Source organism: Ursus arctos, unplaced genomic scaffold, assembly GCF_023065955.2.
Source record: "Ursus arctos isolate Adak ecotype North America unplaced genomic scaffold, UrsArc2.0 scaffold_3, whole genome shotgun sequence".
NCBI classification, from domain to species: domain Eukaryota; kingdom Metazoa; phylum Chordata; class Mammalia; order Carnivora; family Ursidae; genus Ursus; species Ursus arctos.
The window spans coordinates 89,156,430-89,176,359 of record NW_026622985.1 but is presented as its reverse complement, the minus strand read 5'-3'; the positions used below and the strand labels follow the sequence as shown (position 1 = coordinate 89,176,359).

Here is a 19,930-nt window from a genome sequence, read left to right as displayed (position 1 = left end):
GAAAAATCCATCCCAAACTTAATGTGGTGGCTTAAGGAATCCTGAAAAGCCAGCAGTCTTGGAAAAAAGCAAAGTTGGGGGTCTTACACTTCCTGATCTCAAAACTTACTACAAACCTACAGAATGGCATAGACATAGAGACATACAGATCAGTGAAATAAAGAGTCCAGAAATAAATTCTTATGTATGGTCAAAGGATCTTTGACAAGGTTACCACAACCCCTCAGTAGGGGAAAGGACAGCCTCTTCAACAAATGATGCTGGGAAAACTGGATGTGCACTTGCAAAACAATGAAGTTGGACCCTTACTTTACATTATATGCAAAATTCCCTCAAAATGGATCAAAGACGTAAATGTAAGGTTGAAACTATAAAACCTTTAGAATAAAACGTAGAAGAAAAGCCTCACAATGCTAAATTTGGCAGTAGTTTCTTAGATATGACAACAAAAGCACAGGTAACATACATTAAAAAAATAGGACTATATCATAATTAGAAACTATGTGACTCAACACAATCAGGACGCCTGGGTGACTCAGTCAGTTAAGTGTCTGCCTTTGGCTCAGGTTGTGATCTCAGGGTCCTGGGATTGAGTCCTGCGTTGGCCTCCTTACTCAGTGGGGAGTCTGCTTCTCCCTCTGCCTGCTCTGCCTGCTGCTCCCCCTGCTGGTGCTCTCTCTCTGACATAAATTTTTTTAAAAAGTATACTTTAAAAAAATATTTGCAAATCATGTGTATGATAAAGGGTTAATATTCAGAACGTATTTTTAAAAACTAATACAACTCAATAAAAATTAAAAAAAACCTAAACAACCCAATTAAGAAAAGGGGAGAGGACTTGAATAGACATTTCTTCAAAGAAGATGTACAAATGGCTAACGAACACTTGAAAAGATGCTCAACAGTGATCATTAGAAATATGCAGGTCAAAGCCACGTGAGCTACCACCTCACATCCATTAGCATAGCTGCTGTCAAGAAAGAAAAGGAGAAGAAAGGGAGGAAAGAGGAAAAAATGAATAGCACATTGGCAAGGATGTAGAGAAATTGGAACCATTGTGCACTGCTAATGGGAATGTAAAATAGTGTGACCACTATGGAAAACAGTATGATGGTTCCTCAAAAAACTAAGACTAGAATTATATTATCTTGCAGTTCTGCTTCTGAATATATACCCAGTTGAATTGGAAGGGTTTCAAAGAGATTATTTATGCACCCATATTTATAGCAGCATTACTCATAATAATGAAAAATGTGTAATCAACCCAAGTGTCCATCAACAGATGCATGAATAAACAAAATGTGAAATATGCATACAATGGAATATTATTCAACCCTAAAAAGGAAATTCTGACACATTGTACAGCATTGATGAATCTTGAGTCAGTCACAAAAAGATAAGTACTGTATTATTCCACTTATCTGAGTTACCTAGAGTAGTCAAATTCATAGAAACAGAAAATAGGATAGTGGTTGCAAGGGGCGGGGATGGGGGAGATGGGGAGTTGTTCTTTAATGGTATTAGAGTTTCAGTTTTCAAAATGAAAAGAGTCATGGTGATTGGTTACACAGCAATGTGAATGTACTTAACGTAGCTAACTGTACACTTAAAAATGGTTAAGGTGTTAAATTTTGTTATATGTATTCCACCACAATTTCAAAAAAAAGTTTGGCAGTTCTGTAAAAAGTTAAGCATACACCTAGTATATGATCCGGCCATTCTACTTCTAGGTTTTACCCAAGAGAAAATAAAGCATATGTCCATACAAAGATTTGTACAGAATTGTTCTTAGCCCCAAATGTTCATCAACAGATGGTTAAGCAAGTTGTGGTATATCCATAAAATGGAATACCATGTGGTACACAGGAATACACTACTGATAGACACAACAACATAAATAAATCTCAGAATAATCATGCTAAGTGAAAGTAGCCAGACAAAAATGAATATGTATTTTACACTTATGTAAAATTCTAGAAAATGCAAACTGTTCTATAGTGACAGCTTTTGATCAGTATTTGCCTGGTCCTGGGGCAGGAGGGAGGAATTACACAGGAGTACAAGGAAACTTTGAGAAGCTTTAATGGGATACATTAATTATCTTGAATGTGGTGATGATTTCATGGGTTTATACATAATGTCAAAATGTATCAGACAATATACTTAATGTAGTTTATTGTAGGTCAGTTATACCTCAAATCTGTTTTTTAAAAAAAGGAATGAAGAGAGGCACCTAGCTGGCTCAGTTGGAAGAACATGTGTGACTCTTGATCTCAAGGTTATGAATTCGAGCCCCACGTTGGATGTAGAGATCACTTAAATAAAACTTTTAAAAAAATGAAATGAAGAGCTGTTAGTAACCAAAAGAAAATTGATAGGGCTGTCTAAGTATTATATGAAATAGACTTTAAGGAGAGAAAGAAGTGTTAAGAATGTGGAGGGTCGGGGCACCTGGGTGGCACAGCGGTTAAGCGTCTGCCTTCGGCTCAGGGCGTGATCCCAGCGTTCTGGAATCGAGCCCCACATCAGGCTTCTCCGCTATGAGCCTGCTTCTTCCTCTCCCGTTCCCCCTGCTTGTGTTCCCTCTTTTGCTGGCTGTCTCTATCTCTATCAAATAAATAAAATCTTTAAAAAAAAAAAAAAAGGAATGTGGAGGGTCATGCTCTGGCAGGAGAAAAAGACTAACCTTTTATATTATACTTAAATCTTTTTTTCCACAGAGCTGTTTCATGCAGAGCTGTTTCTTATGTTTAAAATTATTGTTTAGAGTGATTATATCTAACTTACTTAGCCATTTTTCATGATGGATAGTTAAGTGATACTGTAATATACATTTAAATACCTGTGTCCTGAAACACTGTGGGAATATTTTTATGTTAGATACCTAGAAATAATTATTGGATAAGGTAGGCACTAGTATACACTCTCAATAGTATATGGGACTTACTTTTACCATGAGACCCTGGCCAACACTGAATGTTAAAACTTAGAAGATATTATTGATCTAATAAAATTTAAAGTATTTTAGGCCTGAGATACCCTCATTCATGTATACTTCTCAATACATAAATCATACAACAACAAAAGGGTAACAAAGAAAGTATTAGACTCACCCAGTTACCCTAAAACATGGCTTGACCTAAGCCTGGCTTTTGGAATTCATAATTTAAAAGCATTTTTTTATAGATTAAGACTTAATTCACATATTTTACAATTTACTCATTCGGAGGGTACAATCCAGTGATTTTAGTTTATTCACAGAGTTACACAAATGTCACCACAATCAATTTAAGAACTTTTCCAGCACTCCAGAAAAGAAACCCTATATGCATTAGTAGTCACTTAGACCATTTCTCCTCAATCTTCCCAGCCCTAGGCAACTACTTACTTACTTTTATCTCTATAGATTTGCCTGTTCTGGACATTCCATTTGGAATGTGTGGTCTTTGTGACTGGCTTCTTTTACTTAGCATGTTTCCAGTGTTTGTTCATGTTTTAATGTGATTCAGTCTTCATGCCTTTTTATGGTTGAATGATAATCTATTTTTGTATATACCCGATTTTATTTATCCATCCTGAGATGGATATTGTGGCTATTGTGAATAATGTTGCTATGAACATTCATGTACAAGTTTTTGTGTGGACATATGTTTTCATTTTTGCTGGGTATATGTCTATAGTAATCTTTTTAGGAACAGCCAGAATGTATTCCAAAACAGGTGTAGCATCTTGCTTTCTCACCAGTACTGTATGAGGGTTTTAGTTTCTCCATCTCCTCACCACCACATTTATTGTCTTTTTGATTCATAGCTGTTCTAGTGTGTGTGAAGTGGTGTCTCATTGTGGTTTGTTTTTGTTTTTGTTTTTTTAAGATTTTATTTATTTGACAGAGAGAGAGACAGCCAGAGAGAGAGGGAACACAAGCAGGGGGAGTGGGAGAGGAAGAAGTAGGCTCCCAGTGGAGCAGGGAGCCTGATGCCGGGCTTGATCCCAGGAGCCTGGGATCACGCCCTGAGCTGAAAGCAGACGCTTAACGACTCAGCCACCCAGGCGCCCCATCATTGTGGTTTTGATTTGCATTTTCCTGATGGCTAATGATATTAGGCTGTGCTTTCATATATCTTTTTTGGAGAGAAAATTTCCTTTTATAAATAATTTTACATGGCATGCAGAGACAAAATTAGGTCTGAGAAAAGAATAATTATAAGAGCTGATGAGCAATGCTCTAATAATAGAAATTGGATTAAAAAAAAGAGAAAATAGCCAGGGTTATTTCTTCTAGAGATAGCAAAAGGTACACATTCTAAGACTATATATATTTTAGAAGGAGAAAGAGAAATGGAGATTATAGGAATAAAACTGAATGCATTTCGGCTCTGAAAAGAGAACTATAGAAGACAAGTAAGCCTGAGATTAGAAAGTAAAAGTAAGGTAGACTAAATGAGAGTATTGTAATACTAGGAATGTGATAGTAGCTAGCTCACAGAAGTTTTCTTTCATGACTGTAAACCAGTACTAAACAGAAAAACATGCTTAAAAATTGTGCATCGTTTTTCAAAGCAAGGTCTTACTTAAAAATTAGTGACTTTGGTTACCAATTTAGCATTTAGAAAAGAATATTCGTAGGGGGTTTTTTTAATTTTTTATTTAGAAAATATATTTATATGGAAAAGTATAAAGGACAATATATTAAAATCTGTGTTTAGTCACCCTCCATTGAACAAATAGGAGTGTTTGTTATATTTCCTTCATACTGCACACACATACGCAAATGTGGTTCCCCTTACCAGTCCCATTCCCCTCCTAAACATCCACTGTCCCACCATGTTTCCCAAGAAGCAGCCATTCTGATAAATGCGGGTACATTAATTCCAAAATTTCATACTTTACTAAATATATGTATCTATGAGTATTTTTAAAATTTATAGTAGTATGATACTAGAGATGTCTGGGTGGCTCAGTCAGTTAAGCATCTGCCTTCAGCTCAGGTCATGATCCAGGGGTCCTGGGATCGAGTCCTGCATTGGGCTCCCTGCTCAGCAGGAAGCCTGTTGCAGGGAGCCTGCTTCTCCCTCTCCCTCTGCCTACCGCTACCCCTGCTTGTGCTCTGTCTCTCTCTCTGACAAATAAATAAAATCTTTAAAAAATAAAATAAAATTTACGGTAGTATATTATATGTAATGTTCAGCATCTTGTCTTTTTTATACAAAATTATAATTTCAAGGTATACATATGTATACGTTGATACATATAGGTCTTTTTCTTCTAATTCAACTACTGTGGGGAATTCCAACTTCTGAATATACCACACTTTATCCATTTGGCTACTTATGGACATGTAGATTATGTTTAGTTTTTTTGTTATTAACTAACAACCTAAAATATGAACGTCTTTTACAGGATTCTTCATATACAAGTGATAGGGTATTTCTAAATTGTAAAACTGGAAGTGGATTCCTGGGGCATAGGATAGGCAGATTTGATTCAAAGGTTGTGAAAGAACAGGAATCTGAAAAAATATCTAAAACTACTAAGTTAATTTTAGCATCTGTGGAATGAAAGTTCTGAGAGCAGCGTATCAGTGACTAACAGTAGGTGTTCTCTAAGTATTTTTGAAGGAATGAGTCTCTAGATTTACTATAGCCAGAGATTTGTAAACAAATACCTGTTAATTGGTAGTAATCCTGAATATGTAAAATAAATGAAAGGAAGGGCAGTGGGAACAGACAGGGCAATATTGGATGCTTCAAAAGCATTCCTTCTTTATGCTGTAATTAAAGTGGAAATGTTTGTGGAATGGAAGGGGTAAGGAAAAGCTCTGTTCTTGTTTTAGCCAGTTTGGGGAAAAACGTGAAGAACACATAAAAATATGTTAAGAAAAATGAAAAACAACAACAACAACAAAACTTTAACTCTCCTAATAGCACAAATAAGTTTTAATGAAATAGATTGAGACAAGGGACATCATTAGATAAGAGTAAATGGTAGAACCCCAAAGAATGCCCTTCTTTCCCCTTTATTTTTAGCAAAAGCAAAGCAGAAACCAAAGATCTAGAGGGTGATATGTTCCATTTCTTTGTAGACAGAAAGGATAATAGTACCCATTACATAGTGGTATACAGTTTGTAAAAATGCACTCATATCCTCTCATAGCTACTTTATAATGGTAAAATACTGTAGAAAGCAGTATTAGCTTATGTTGATATTTAAAATACTGTGTTTGATTTTATATATATAGTTGTGGAATCCAGGACATTCTCGAATCCTGGTAGATTCTATTAACTTTCACCAACAGTGAAAGGACTTCTTTTTCTGTTACTAAATAAGTTTTCCCCCGTGCAGTACTAATTAACGAGGTAACTTATTAACTTCAGTTTTGATCTTTGATTTGATTTGATTTTACAGCATTTTACCAGTAAAGACTTAGCACCTTTATAAGTCCTGTGACCACTGGTTCTTTGTCTGTTAAATACAATTTGACCAAGGTGCCTGGATGCGTCAGTCGGTTAAGTCTGACTCATGATCTCAGTTCAGGTCTTGATCTCAGGGTCATGAGTTTAAGCCCAGAGTTGGGTTCCACACTGGGCTCAGAGCCTACTTTAAAAAATACCTTTATCTATATCTATATATCTGTCTATCTTGACCAAAAGACATACGTAATTCTAAAATTGCTTGTACATCAGGCGCCTGGGTGGCTCAGTCGGTTACGCGTCTGCCTTTGGCTTAGGTCATGATCCTGGAGTCCTGGGATGGAGTCCCACATTGGGCTCCCTGCTTAGCTGGGAGTCTGCTTCTCCCTCTGACCCTTCCCCCTGTCATGCTTTCTTTCTGTCTCTCTCACTCAAATAAAAAAATAATTTTTTTAAATAAATTGCTTTTATATTATGAAATTTTTGTCATATAGTCAGCCTCTTTTTACTTTAATAAGACCATGTTGTGAGGAGATTATATAAGGTTTTTCCTTGCAAACCTAATCGGTATAACAGTCCTGAAAAAGGCCTTCACATCAGGATAAATTATCATAAAATCAGGAAACTATAAATTTAGATTTATGTTCAAAACCCATATATTGGCATCTATATTTTGTGCCATTTTATACAAGGAGATTTCAGAGTATCATGAAGTTTACTTGAAGTATACAGTAAAGTCTGCATTGCAGAGAATTTAAACTACCAAATTAATCTACTGGCTCAGATAATACGTAGTAATTTTGATGGCCACCTGAATTTTGATGGCCACTCCTTTAAGAAGGTCTTTAAATTTTAAGAAAACCATTTATTATGGAAAAATTTAAGCATATATAAAAGTAGAGTAGTGTAGGGGCTCCTGGGTGGCACAGCGGTTAAGCGTCTGCCTTCGGCTCAGGGCGTGATCCCGGCGTTATGGGATCGAGCCCCACATCAGGCTCCTCTGCTATGAGCCTGCTTCTTCCTCTCCTACTCCGCCTGCTTGTGTTCCCTCTCTCGCTGGCTGTCTCTATCTCTGTCAAATAAATAAATAAAATCTTAAAAAAAAAAATTAAAAAAAAAAAGTAGAGTAGTTTAGTGAGCCTTCATGAACCCACCGATAAAAGATGGTTTATATTCACTTTAAAAACTGATATGCAAAAGTTTAGACTAATACATTTTGTTTTGGTCTAAGTTATCCTTTGCAAAAATACTCAGGCAGTTACATTGACTCTAGCTCTTTATTAAGATAGGATGCTTATTTTAAAAATTTTTAAAGAGAAAAATTGTTCCTGCTTTGGTAGCCTAATCAAGGATATTTAATTTTGAAATTCAGAGAAGATGCATAAACCTGGTTCTTTTGAAGTATCTTTTCAGTCTTTTCAAACTTTAAATATGAAACAAACCTTTCCTCTCCTTTTCTTCTCAAACAGGTAATTCTTTCGTGTGGTATTTATATAAAGAAATCTTGTTTCCACCCTGTTTCTGTATTTTGTACATCCAGGTTCCCCTGAACCTTTTAGGTCACTATTTTCCTTTGGGGTGTGTTGGGTGTATTTTCTGGTTGGCTTTTTTAATGTAGCTACAAGCAAATATAAAAATATTTTTTTTCTTATTTTCCCCACTCCTCTTTGTGTACGCAAGCCATCATACCGTATATATATCATTCTGTATTTTAATGTTTATGTAGACCACCCTGGAAATGTTCCATTTCCATATATAGAGAACTTCTAAATACTCTTTTTATAGCTATAGATTTCAATGTATAGATACACTGTAGTTTACCGGAATACTGTAGTTATACCAAAAGTATGCTTGCCTGGATCAAAAGGAAATTTATATGTGTAATTCTGATAGATACTTCGAAATTTTGCTTCGTAGGTCTTGCTTAATTTTGTACTGCCACCAGCAATGTATGAGATGCCTCTTTCCCATAGCCTAATCGGCAGAACATGTTGTCAAACTTTTGGATTTTTGCCAGTCTGATAAATGAAAAATATTTTGGCAAGTTTGAGTTTGCTTTGCTCCTAATGAGGTTGACCACCTTTTCACGTTTGAACTCCATTTCTGTTTCTGTTTGTGTAAACTGTCTTTCACATCCTGTGCCCATTTTTTTTATTGCGTCATTGGTCTTAATCTCAAATTTCCAGCTCTTTGTATAGTAGGAAGATTACATGCATGTTAAATGAGTTACAGAGAGTTTTTATCAGTTTGCTTTCATCTTATCACTTTGCTTTTAAGTTACAAATGTATTTCTCACGGTTTGTATTTGTCTTTAGACTGCTTATAGTTTGTTTTGCCATGTAAAAAGGTTCTTAGTTTTATGTAGTTGAACTTAACATTTTTTTCTTTTATGGCAGATTTTGCATCATAATTATAAAGGCCTTCTTAACTTGAGGTTATAAGGGATTTTGCCATGTTTTCTTCCAGTACTTTTATGGTTTGCTCCTTCCTTCCATCTTTCACATTTAAATCTTTGATTCTTTGGAGTTTACCCTAGTATATAGTATGAAGTATGGATGAACCTTTTTTCTTGATTAGTTCCAATTGTCTCAACATGGACATCTTTACTCTATTTCAGATGCTGCCTTTATTTTATTCTAATTTCCTTTATATATTAGAGTTTATTTTGGTCTGTTCCATTGGTCTGTCGGTCTGTTGAACTGGCACTATCAATGAAAGAGCAAATAGTTAAAAAAAATCAACCTACAGTAGTGGAATGAAGGGCTGACTGATGACTTTCCCTTACTGATAAGTGTGGAAAGCCATATTTTTGTCTGCTGATGAAATATACATACACTTTGGAATTAAGCATAAAGGAGCATACCTATACTGGAAGACACATGACAGGAGTGCATGAGGGAAATTACCAAAGGAACTGAGGGGTGTAGTAGATAGCCACAGTTCATTCATGACCTTAAATGCCATGTTATAGAATTTTAAATTTTCTCTATAAGGAACTGGAAAATTTTGAGGAGAATTTGAATTTTGCCCTGTAAGTAATGAAAAATTTGCACAGACTAATGAAATATAAAATTACATTTTGGAATGGAGTTCTAAATCTCAGTTCAGTGGGCTTCTCAACAGTTGATACATGAGCTTCGGGTTCTGTGAACCCTCTGAAATTTTATGTTTCAGAGAGAGCATCTAAGACTTTCATCAGATTCTCAGAAGACTTTTTTTTTTTTTTTTTTTTTTTTTTTAAGAGGCAGGGGACAGGCAGAGGGAGAGAGAGACTCTAAGCAGCAGGCTCTATGCCCAGCATGGAGCCCAACATTCAGGGCTCAGTCTCATGACCCTGAGATCATGACCTGAGGTGAAGTCAAGAGTCAGAAGCTTAACCAACTGAGCCACCCAGGCACTCCAGATTCTCAGAAGTTTTTGACACACACACACACCCCAAAGTTAAGAATACCTTCTTTAGAATGATTCCTCTGGTGACGTGGGATAGGGTTTAAAACTAATGAGAGGGTTGCTAATCAAGAAGTTTTTGCATAAAATATACAGAGTATGAGTAGCAGGGAGTAAAAGTGAACTTTCCCTCTGTTCATTATTTCTGGAAGGTACAGCCAGTTATTATTATTTGCAGTAGTTACGTTCTATAAATTCACCGGAAACACTGAATTAATGAATATTGGACATTGCTTCTAAGGGAAATAAAGAGTTACTATTATGTAAATGATCCAAAATGTCTTTTGATATTGGCCCCAAGGTTATTTATTTCTTCACAGCTGGCTAGGGTCCATTAGCCTAAAAACCTCCTGGCATAGGGCACTTGTTTACAGTATGACAGTGAGAACAGGCAGGCAGGGTAACACCTTGTTCATCCTTAGATGGGAAGGTGGGCATTGGGCAACTCAAAATTTTTCACTGCTCTGCACATGTCTGTATAAGCACTGCACATACTGATTTTGAGGATACAAAAAATTTTAGTGAGGAGAGAAATTTGCATATATGGAATCCACAAATAAAGAGGATCAATGTACCAGTCCAGGCTCTTGAATACTTCCAGTGATGAGGCTATTCCCTCATGTCTTCTCCAACATTTCTCTTGCTGGATAGTTTGAATGGTTATATTGAGCTAAAATCTGTCTCCTCTTTTTTCTAATCGTAGGTCCTAATGTGGATTTCTGAATTGTTCCTTCTTCAGTGTACTGTTTAAATCCAGTCTTATATTCACCTTTACACTGTTTTTTCCCCTGTAGCCCAAAGATTTTTAATTTCTTTGGAAACTTATGTTTTGCTAAGTACTTCAATGATTTAAAAGTGGAACCTTGAATTTTATTGTTACACATCGCCTCTGTCTCCACTCCCCTTCCTCCTTAAAAACTGACCAACCTGAATTCCCACTGCCTCATTTTAGTGCACACTGTGTTCGTCAGTTCTTTTTCAATTATAAGTTATTCAGATTCACCTGGAAGGATGGGACATGTGTGGCAAAGACCAGGATGGAGGAATTTCACGTATACAGAAAAATTATTTTTATCTCTCTTTCCAGTGCCTCTTCACACTCCTGATGTTATCTGTGCTTCTCCCTAGGTTAGCTTCATTCTGTAACTAGATTTTCTCAATGTAGTGGGGAAGGTGGCCACAAACAGCTCCAGATTTCTATCCTGTTGGCACACTATAACGATAGTCAAAAGAGAAACATTCTTTTTTTTTTTTTTAAAGATTTTATTTATTTATTTGACAGAGATAGAGACAGCCAGCGAGAGAGGGAACACAAGCAGGGGCAGTGGGAGAGGAAGAAGCAGGCTCATAGCAGAGGAGCCTGATGTGGGGCTCGATCCCATAACGCCAGGATCATGCCCTGAGCCGAAGGCAGACGCTTAACCGCTGTGCCACTCAGGCGCCCCAAAAGGAGAAACATTCTTAACCAGTATGCCTCAGTCAATTTAGGGACAAACTCTGGTACTGTTCGGGTCATATGTCTATCCCTGGATCAGTTGCTTTTGCCAAGGATATGGGAAACGGATTTACCAGCTTATGTCACGTGTAGCCAGAAAAGTAGTGATCCTTGATTAAAACCCTTACTAGTGTCATGCGGATTTTTAATGAAGGGCAGGCTCCCAGAAGAAACAGGGATATTAGGCAAGTAACCAGCAAATACCAATTATACACATTAACATAAGTATTTTATTCCTACTATGTGTAGGATCAGTAAGACATCTTTTAAGGACCATCAGTGTGATTAAAGGATTACACTGATTTTGCTTTAAATCTGCAAGAAAATATGAGCGAAGTATTTTCAGCAATACATTAAAAGGATCATTCGCCACAACCGTGTTCAATTTACTCCAGAGATGCAAGGGTGGCTCATTATTCACAGATAATCAACATGATATACCACATCAGCAAAGTGAAGGATAGAAATCATATGATTATCTGAATAGATGCAGAAAAAGCATTTGACAAAATTCAGCATTTGTTTGGGATAAAAACTCTCAAAAAGTGGGTTTGAGGGAAGATAATGAAAAACTCACAGCTAACATCATTGTCAATGGTGAAAAAGTGAGAGCTTTCACCCTAAGATCAGGAACAAATCAAGGATGTCCACTCTCACCACTTTTATTCAACATAGTACTGGAAGTCCTATCCACAGTGATCAGACAAGAAAAATAAATGGGGCATCCATATTGGTAAGGAAGAAGGTCAGCTGTCTATTTGCAGATGACATGATACTATACATAGAAAACCCCAAAGACTCCATTAAAAAAAAAAAACTTATCAGAAGTAATAAATGATTTCAGTATAGTTGCAGTATACAGAATTAATACCCAGAAGTCAGTAGCATTTCCATATGTTGGTAATGAAATAGAGAAATTAAGAAAACAATTCCATTTACAATTACACCAAAAATAATAAAATACCTAGGAATAAACTTAACCAAAGAGATGAAAGACCCATACTTTGAAAACTATAATAAACATTGATGAAAAAAATCAAAGACAACACTAACAAATGGAAGGATATTCCATGCTTATAGATTGGAAAGACTAATGTTAAGATGTCCATACTACCCAAAGCAATCTACAAATTGCATGCAATCCCTATCAAAATACCAACAACATTTTTCACAGAACTGGAACAAGTAATCCTAAAATTTGTATGGAACCACAGAAGATCCCCAAATAGCTAAAGGAATCTTGAGAACAACAAAGCTGGAGATACCACAATTCTAGAATTCAAGATATACTACAAAGCTATAGTAATCGTACCAAGTATGTGGTACTGGAACAAAAATAGACACATAGATCAATGGAACAGAATAAAGGGCCCAGAAATAAACCCACGATTATACGGTCAATTAACCTATGACAAAGGATGCAAGAATAAACATTGGGGAGAAGACAGTCTCTTTAATAAATGGTGTTGGGAAAACTGCACAGCTGTATGCAAAAGAATGAAACTGGACTACTTATATACCATATACAAAAATAAATTCAAAATGGATTAAAGACCTAAATGTAAGACCTGAAACCTTAACATGGGCAGTAATCTCTATGATGTCAGCCTTAGCAACATTTTTCTAGATATGTTTCTTTAAGCAAGGGAAATAAAAGCAAAAATAGGGGCACCTGGGTGGCTCAGTCATTGAGCATCTGAGCGTCTGCCTTCGGCTCAGGGCGTGATCCCTGTGTTCTGGGATTGAGCCCCACATCAGGCTCCTCTGCTGAGAGCCTGCTTCTTTCTCTCCCACTCCCCCTGCTTGTGTTCCCTCTCTCGCTGGCTGTCTCTCTCTGTGTCAAATAAATAAATAAAATCTGAAAGAAAGAAAAAGAAAGGAAGGAAGGGAGGGAGGGAGGGAGGGAGGGAGGGAGGGAGGGAGGGAGGGAGAGAGAAAAGAAAGAAAGAAAGAAAGAGAAAGAAGGGAAAGAAAAGGAAAGAAAAGAAAGGAAAGAAAGAAAAGAAAGAAAAGCAAAAATAAATTACTGGGACTACACCAAAATAAAAAGCTTTTGCACAGTGAAGGAAACCAAAAGAAGAACAAGGTGACCTACTGAAAGAAGATATTTGCAAATGATATATCTGATAAGGGATTAATATTCAAAATATGTAAAGAACATACAACTCAACACCAAAAATTCCAAATCTGATTAAAAAGTAAGCAGAGAACCTGAATAGATAGTTTTCCAAAGAAGACCTATAGGTGGCCAACAGACAAAAGAAAAGATGCTCACCATCACTAATCATCAGAGAAATGCAAATCAAAACCACAATGAGGGGGTGCCTGGCTAGCTCAGTAGAGTATGAGACTCTCAATCTTGGGGTTATAAATTCAAGCCCTATGTTGGGTGTAGAGATTACTTTAAGAAATAAATCTTAAAGAATGATTACCCAACGTTTGCAGCAACATGGACGGGACTAGAAGAGATTATGCTAAGTGAAATAAGTCAAGCAGAGAAAGACAATTATCATATGGTTTCACTCATTTATGGAACATAAAAAATAGCAGGGAGATCGGTAGGAGAAGGAGGGGAAGAATGAAGGGGAGGTAAACAGAAGGGGGAATGAACCACGAGAGACTATGGACTCGGGGAAACAAACTGAGGGCTTCAGAGGGGAGAGGGATGGGGGATTGGGGAGGACACATACTGCATGGAGCACTGGGTGTTATACGCAAACAATGAATCGTGGAATGATGTACTGTATGGTGACTAACATAATAAAAAAAATTTTTTTATCTAAAAAAAAAAAGAGATAACACCTTACACCTGTCAGAATCGCTAAAATCCAAAAGAAGTGTTAGGATGTAGAAGGCAGAGAAAAAAGAACTCATATGCTGTTGATGAGAATGTAAATTGGCACAGCCACTGCAATACACTATGGAAGTTCCTCAGAAAAATAATAAAAATAAAAAATAGAAATACAGGCAAAAAACAAAATCAGAGAACAAAGTGATGGCTGCCAGAGGGGAGGGGAATAGAGGGATAGGCAAAACAGGTGAAGGGAAGTAGGAGGTATGGGCTTCCAGTTACAGAATTAGTAAGTCATGGGGATGAAAGGCATAGGGAATATAGTCAATGATATTATAGTGTTGTTTGGTGACAGATAGTAGCTACATTTGTGAACATAGCATAACGTATGTTGTCCGTAGTATGTTGTACTAGGCTGTACACCTGAAACTGATACAATGTGTGTCAACTATATTCAAATTTAAAAAATATTTTTAATTGATTTTGCTTTAAATGTTTACATGTTATTTCTCAGTGATGGGTAAATAGGAATCTCTTATATTTTCTGTTCTCTTTTTTGTATGTTAAAATATTTCATACTTTTAATAAAAAGCAAAGTCAATTTTGCTTTATTTAAATGTTGGTGAATAATAGGTAATTGAGTCCTAATTTTCCTTTAATATCAAGTTAGCATTACAAATGATGTTGTATCTGACATACTGATCCATATGACGTTTTAAAGGTATTGTAAAGTATTGAGCTTTTTAAAATGATGTGAAAAAATACATAATTTGTTCCCTTAACCTCATATCATATATTTATGATACCATAGGTACCTGCAAGATGTGGAGTTACAGTCCGAGACAGTCTAAAGAAAGCTCTGATGATGAGAGGTCTAATCCCAGAGTGCTGTGCTGTTTACAGAATTCAGGATGGGTATGGTTTGTATGTGATGTGAATTTTGTTTAAAAAGGAAAAAAACCCTCAGACATTAAACTCTTGGGTTTTCTGTAGCAGCTTTACTTAAACCCGGGGTGTTGAAATTTAACTTTAGAAAAAAATATTAAGTTAGCCTAAAGAAAGCTTGCAGGCGTTTGAGGAGCTAACATTAGATATTTTGTGCGATGATAGTGTTTTTTATTCTGATCAAATGACTTTATTTGGAGTTTGAGAGTCTTATAATTTTTGAACCATTTAAAATGTGACTTATTTGAGTAATGGACTCTTCTCCACTCCCCTATTTTTAATACAGACTCATAGTTTCACAAAAGGCTTATCAAAATTAACATTTTATATTAAACTATTTTTCTTTCAGAGAAGTATCTAAAATTGTGCCAAGACACCCCCCCCCCCAATTTTGAATCCTGTTTTTTAAAAAAATATCCTTTTGAGGGCATGTTGTCCCTTGAGTGTTCTTGTTTTGTTTTTGAATGGATAGATATATCCGTACCTGTGATTTTTTTTTTTTTTTTTTTGAGGGGGGACCCTAGGAACAATCAATTCTCTGCTGTTGTAGGTCTTTTCTGGAGCTGGCTTGAAGAAAAGAGTACATCTCTTTACCCTGCTGTTTGTCCAAGAGTGATACATTTATTTGGGGTAAACTTAAAAATTAATTTATTGCCATTTAAATTTCTAACGATGGAAGACCAGGGAGCCAAACCTCCCTCACCATTACTAGCCCCTCAATAACCAATTTTCATATCTTCAGCATGGTATATGAAGATTTTTAGATATGATAACCAAGAAAGGCTGTGTCTACACTTTTCAGAGAGAAGAAACCAATTGGCTGGGACACTGATATTTCCTGGCTTACCGGAGAGGAACTACATGTAGAAGTGTTGGAAAATGTTCCGCTTACCACACACAACTTTGTATGTACTTTTACATTTTTTCCAGACGTCAAAAGCATTCAGGTTCTTGCACGTGAATTTTTATTTAGGGAATATGAAATATGGATGTATAATTTTGGGATTGATATTTTACCTAAGTTAAAAATCAGTTCTGTTCTTTAAAAAACTTGTATTTAAACTAAAGAGTCTTATTTTCTTTTTAATTTGAAAAAGCAATAGATGTCTTTCATTAAAAGGAACTGAAAAAATCTGAATGGTACAAAAGTTTATCGAGTGAGAAAAGGAAAATACCTAGTGGGGTAGACACTTGTTAATTATTATGTAGTTCTCCAAACTCTTTCTGCTTATACAAACATGTGCTTATACTTTGGGAGCCCAAAGTTCTCTCCACTCTCTTTTTTCCTCCCTTCTCTTCCCTTAATATCCATTTCTTTCTTAAAACTAAAAATGTAGTCCTGTTGTGTGTGATAGTCTTCATCTTTAAACAAAAAAAATAAATAAAACAGTGCATCATGGGTGTCTTCCCACGTCAGTACACCTAGCTATATATTTATAATGATTGCATAATAGTCCATAAGAATATAAATTCAGTATATTTATACTTAACCATCCTCTATTAATAGACATTTAAGGTTTTTTAAAAAATCTGTTTTGTACAGGGCTAAACAGAATCTTTTTGCATACATCTTGATATACTTGTGTAAATATTTCTGAAGGATGAGTTAATGGAAGTGGAATAGCTCTCCTTGAGGACCTCTCCCTTCATCTGGTTTTGCATTTGCTGGAACCTAGCGTAAGCTAAGTGTCACCAGCATGATATCTAGAACGTGGGGCGTCTCCACCTTAGAGATGAAGATATAGTCCCAGAGCTTGAGAACCTACCCTCTAAAAGGGTAAGGCAGAAGCCAGGAGTAGAATGATCTATAAGGCAGGAATGCATTTCTTACTTTCTATTGTATATGGAATTTTGACCATAGTTTATTTTTTCTAGGTGGGTAGTTAGTTATTGCTACCCTTTTGGCTTCCCAAGTACTTTCCCGTGTGCTTTGGTGATCAGTACAGCTGGACTCCTAAAGCAGAGGAATAATGAGCTGATTTCCTTAGGGATTTGTGCTTTCAGGGCTCCATTAGTGGTGAATAATGGTGAATAATTTGTGCTTCAATAAGGCATCTTTTCAATGAGTGTTGTCAATCAGATTTACTATGGAGCAAATAGTTTTGTAATGAAGACCTAGCAAGTTCCTCACTATTGATTTTTTTTAATTTGTAGAATTTCAAGTGGATAAATCTGAAGATAATTTTAAGTTTTTAGGAATCCAAAAACAGTAGAGCTTACGTTTCATGAAGATTACTATTCTTTTTCCTAATTATTTTTCTTAGCTAGAAAGTAGTTAGGAGAGAAGACCTAAGTTATCAAACATAAAATAGTGTTAAAAGTGGTGCCTCAGGGTAGGGCCTTGCCACAAGAGTATGGAAATCCTCACAACACAGTTGGAGACCTGCCAGTAAATATTTATTAAGAACTTCCCATTTCCCAACACTGTGTCTGATCTGGGACTATAACAATGAATAAGAAAAAACAGTATCCCTGCCTTAGAGTAGAGACAGATGTTTTGATAAGAGCATTTCATAAACACTCTTGATTACTGTGTATGTACAGAGTACAGCAGATGCACAGAGTAGAGACTCCTAACCTAGCCTTTGAGGAGTCAGGAAGGTTTCCCAAAGGAGAAACTCTCTAAGCTAAGGCGTGTTGGATCAGGAAATGGCAGATGGAGTGAAGGGAAGAGTACTCTCAACAGAGGAAACAGAGAAAAGCATGGAACTTTTCAGTTTTGAAAGAAATTCAGGGGGAATGGTATAAAGTTGGAGATGGGGTTGTTACAATGTAGCAAGAGCTATGGGTAGAGTAAGAAGAATCCAGCCTTTAGGAGTCCTTGTAAGGCATGTTAAAGATTTACACTTCTCTTTAAAATAATTGGAAATTGATTGTGATCAGGGGAGACATGGTTGGATTTGTGTTTTGGAACAGTTGCCCTGAGTGCCATGTAGAGGCAAGGGTAAAAGCACATGTTCTACTTAAAAAAGGGAGAGAATTTCTCTCTTTTCTTCACTGTGGTGGATTTTGCTGGCAACTCAAGGAATGCTGCTTATGCCTCCCTTTCCTAGAGTCCGTTATTAAAGCAGTTCCTTTGGTATTTGCCTACATTCCAGAAGTCCCTGGGAACGGGCAGGGTGGAGGCGGCAGGAGAGGTAGAAAAACAAGAAAATACACCTTCCTGTACTCACTTTTATTGACAAAGGTATACTCCCAGATCCAATTATATGTCACAATTTATGTTCAAATGCATTCCCACATTTGCTTCTCCTCATTTCCACTGCTCTCTGCTTTCCTCTCTCCTCCCCTCCTGCCCTGTTTGTTTGGTTTTCTCCTTTACATACACAAACAGCCTGGTACACATAGTTTTCAAGCAGAAGTCAGTAGCAGGAAGAACGACTGCGAGTAGATTAATGGAAAGAGAAATTAGAGCTTCATGAAAACTCAACAGAGTATTAGGTGAGTGAGGAATGGAGAGGATAGGAGAGGATCAGATGACTATAAAATGCTGATTCCTGTGAACATATTTTATATTTTTCTGTGCTCTATTTCCCGAAATTCTGCAAGAAATATGAAAAACGCTTGCTTTGGCAAATATTGGTCACATAAATGTTAAAGATTTTCTAATTTCTTGTATATCCAGAGACTAACGGAAAAGTAACAGCTAAAAACAAGCAGCTGCCTTTTACATCCCCTAGAAAGTGATATATAGACAAAAAGGTGCAGAAAACAAGAGCCACTCTTAATATTACCTGAATGTTCTCAAAAAGCGTAGAATGCCTGATGTGCTCAGATATCATTTCCTTGATGAGACATTATTTTTAAATAACTATTTATCCTGTTAAATGCATGTTTATTGAAAAAAGTTTGGTAAACTGTGGGCATTGAAATCTACTTAATGGATCATGAAAAACATTTCCATAAGATAGAAAGTCCTGATGTACATTATATATAGTCAGGGTAAATACTATTATCTGAATATAGGTATGTCCTGGGTCATAATGTAAAATGTATTTCTTACTATTGTTAGTGATGAAAACCATCTGAGAAACAGATGAATTGAGAATACACCCAGCAAGGACAAAGGACAAAATAGAGTCACCCATGCTCTCACCACTCTGAAATAGCCACAATTAACATTTTGGTATTTCTCTTATATTTTCTGCTTATTCTATACCCAAACCAGATGCTCTAAAAATAATTTCTGGCTTCAGTAGTTATAAGGTGGAGCCTTCCTAATGCAATTCTTTTTATGTGACCTCTGTGTGGGTCATTTGCCTTCTGACAGTTCTTCCATGTTGCCTTTTAAGTTTCCTGGAGAGGAATGTTCGCAAATTTAGGTGTTCTAATCCTCTAACAAAGTGATAATTTGTTAAAAGTGGTTCTTACTATCTTTTAGGTGATTTTCCTCTCCCTTAGCCTAGTTAGTTTCTGTTTTAATGCTCTTTGGGTGATTATCTCCTTATTACCAAATAGTGACTTTAAGCCATAGTTCCTTGCTTTATCAACTTCGGCCACCATTTACTGATTCCAAAGGGAATTAGCTCATTTGTAGGCATTACAACCTTTCTTCTTCCCTCTCTTCCTTCAGTGTTATTTTTTTGGGGTTTTTTGTAGGTTGGTTTGTTTTGGGGGCAGGTTCCTCTACTGGATGCCTTTGTAACTTTAAGTAATATAAGTATACCATTGTTTCTTGTTCTGTCAGCACCAGTAGGCATCTCTTAACTCCTTTCTTTGTACAGTTATTAAAGTGTGCCCTTACCCTTCCTTTTACCCCTATTCCCTCCTTCTATTTATCATCTGTGTTTTTAATTCCATGGAGTCAAGCTTGAAAATATTTTCCAGTCTTTTACTCAATTT

The 19,930-nt window shown here is 36.3% G+C and overlaps 1 protein-coding gene across 4 annotated transcripts in view; it reads left to right on the top strand.

Moving 5' to 3' along the window:
- BRAF (B-Raf proto-oncogene, serine/threonine kinase) overlaps positions 1 to 19,930 on the top strand; it is a 168,820-nt gene that overhangs the window by 83,481 nt on the left and 65,409 nt on the right. For all 4 annotated transcript variants that reach the window (XM_044388764.3, XM_057304059.1, XM_026512282.4 and 1 more), the window contains exons 4-5: positions 14,955 to 15,058; positions 15,891 to 15,993. In XM_044388764.3, the coding sequence (XP_044244699.2) occupies positions 14,955 to 15,058; positions 15,891 to 15,993 (207 nt within the window). The remainder of the gene's footprint in view (positions 1 to 14,954; positions 15,059 to 15,890; positions 15,994 to 19,930) is intronic.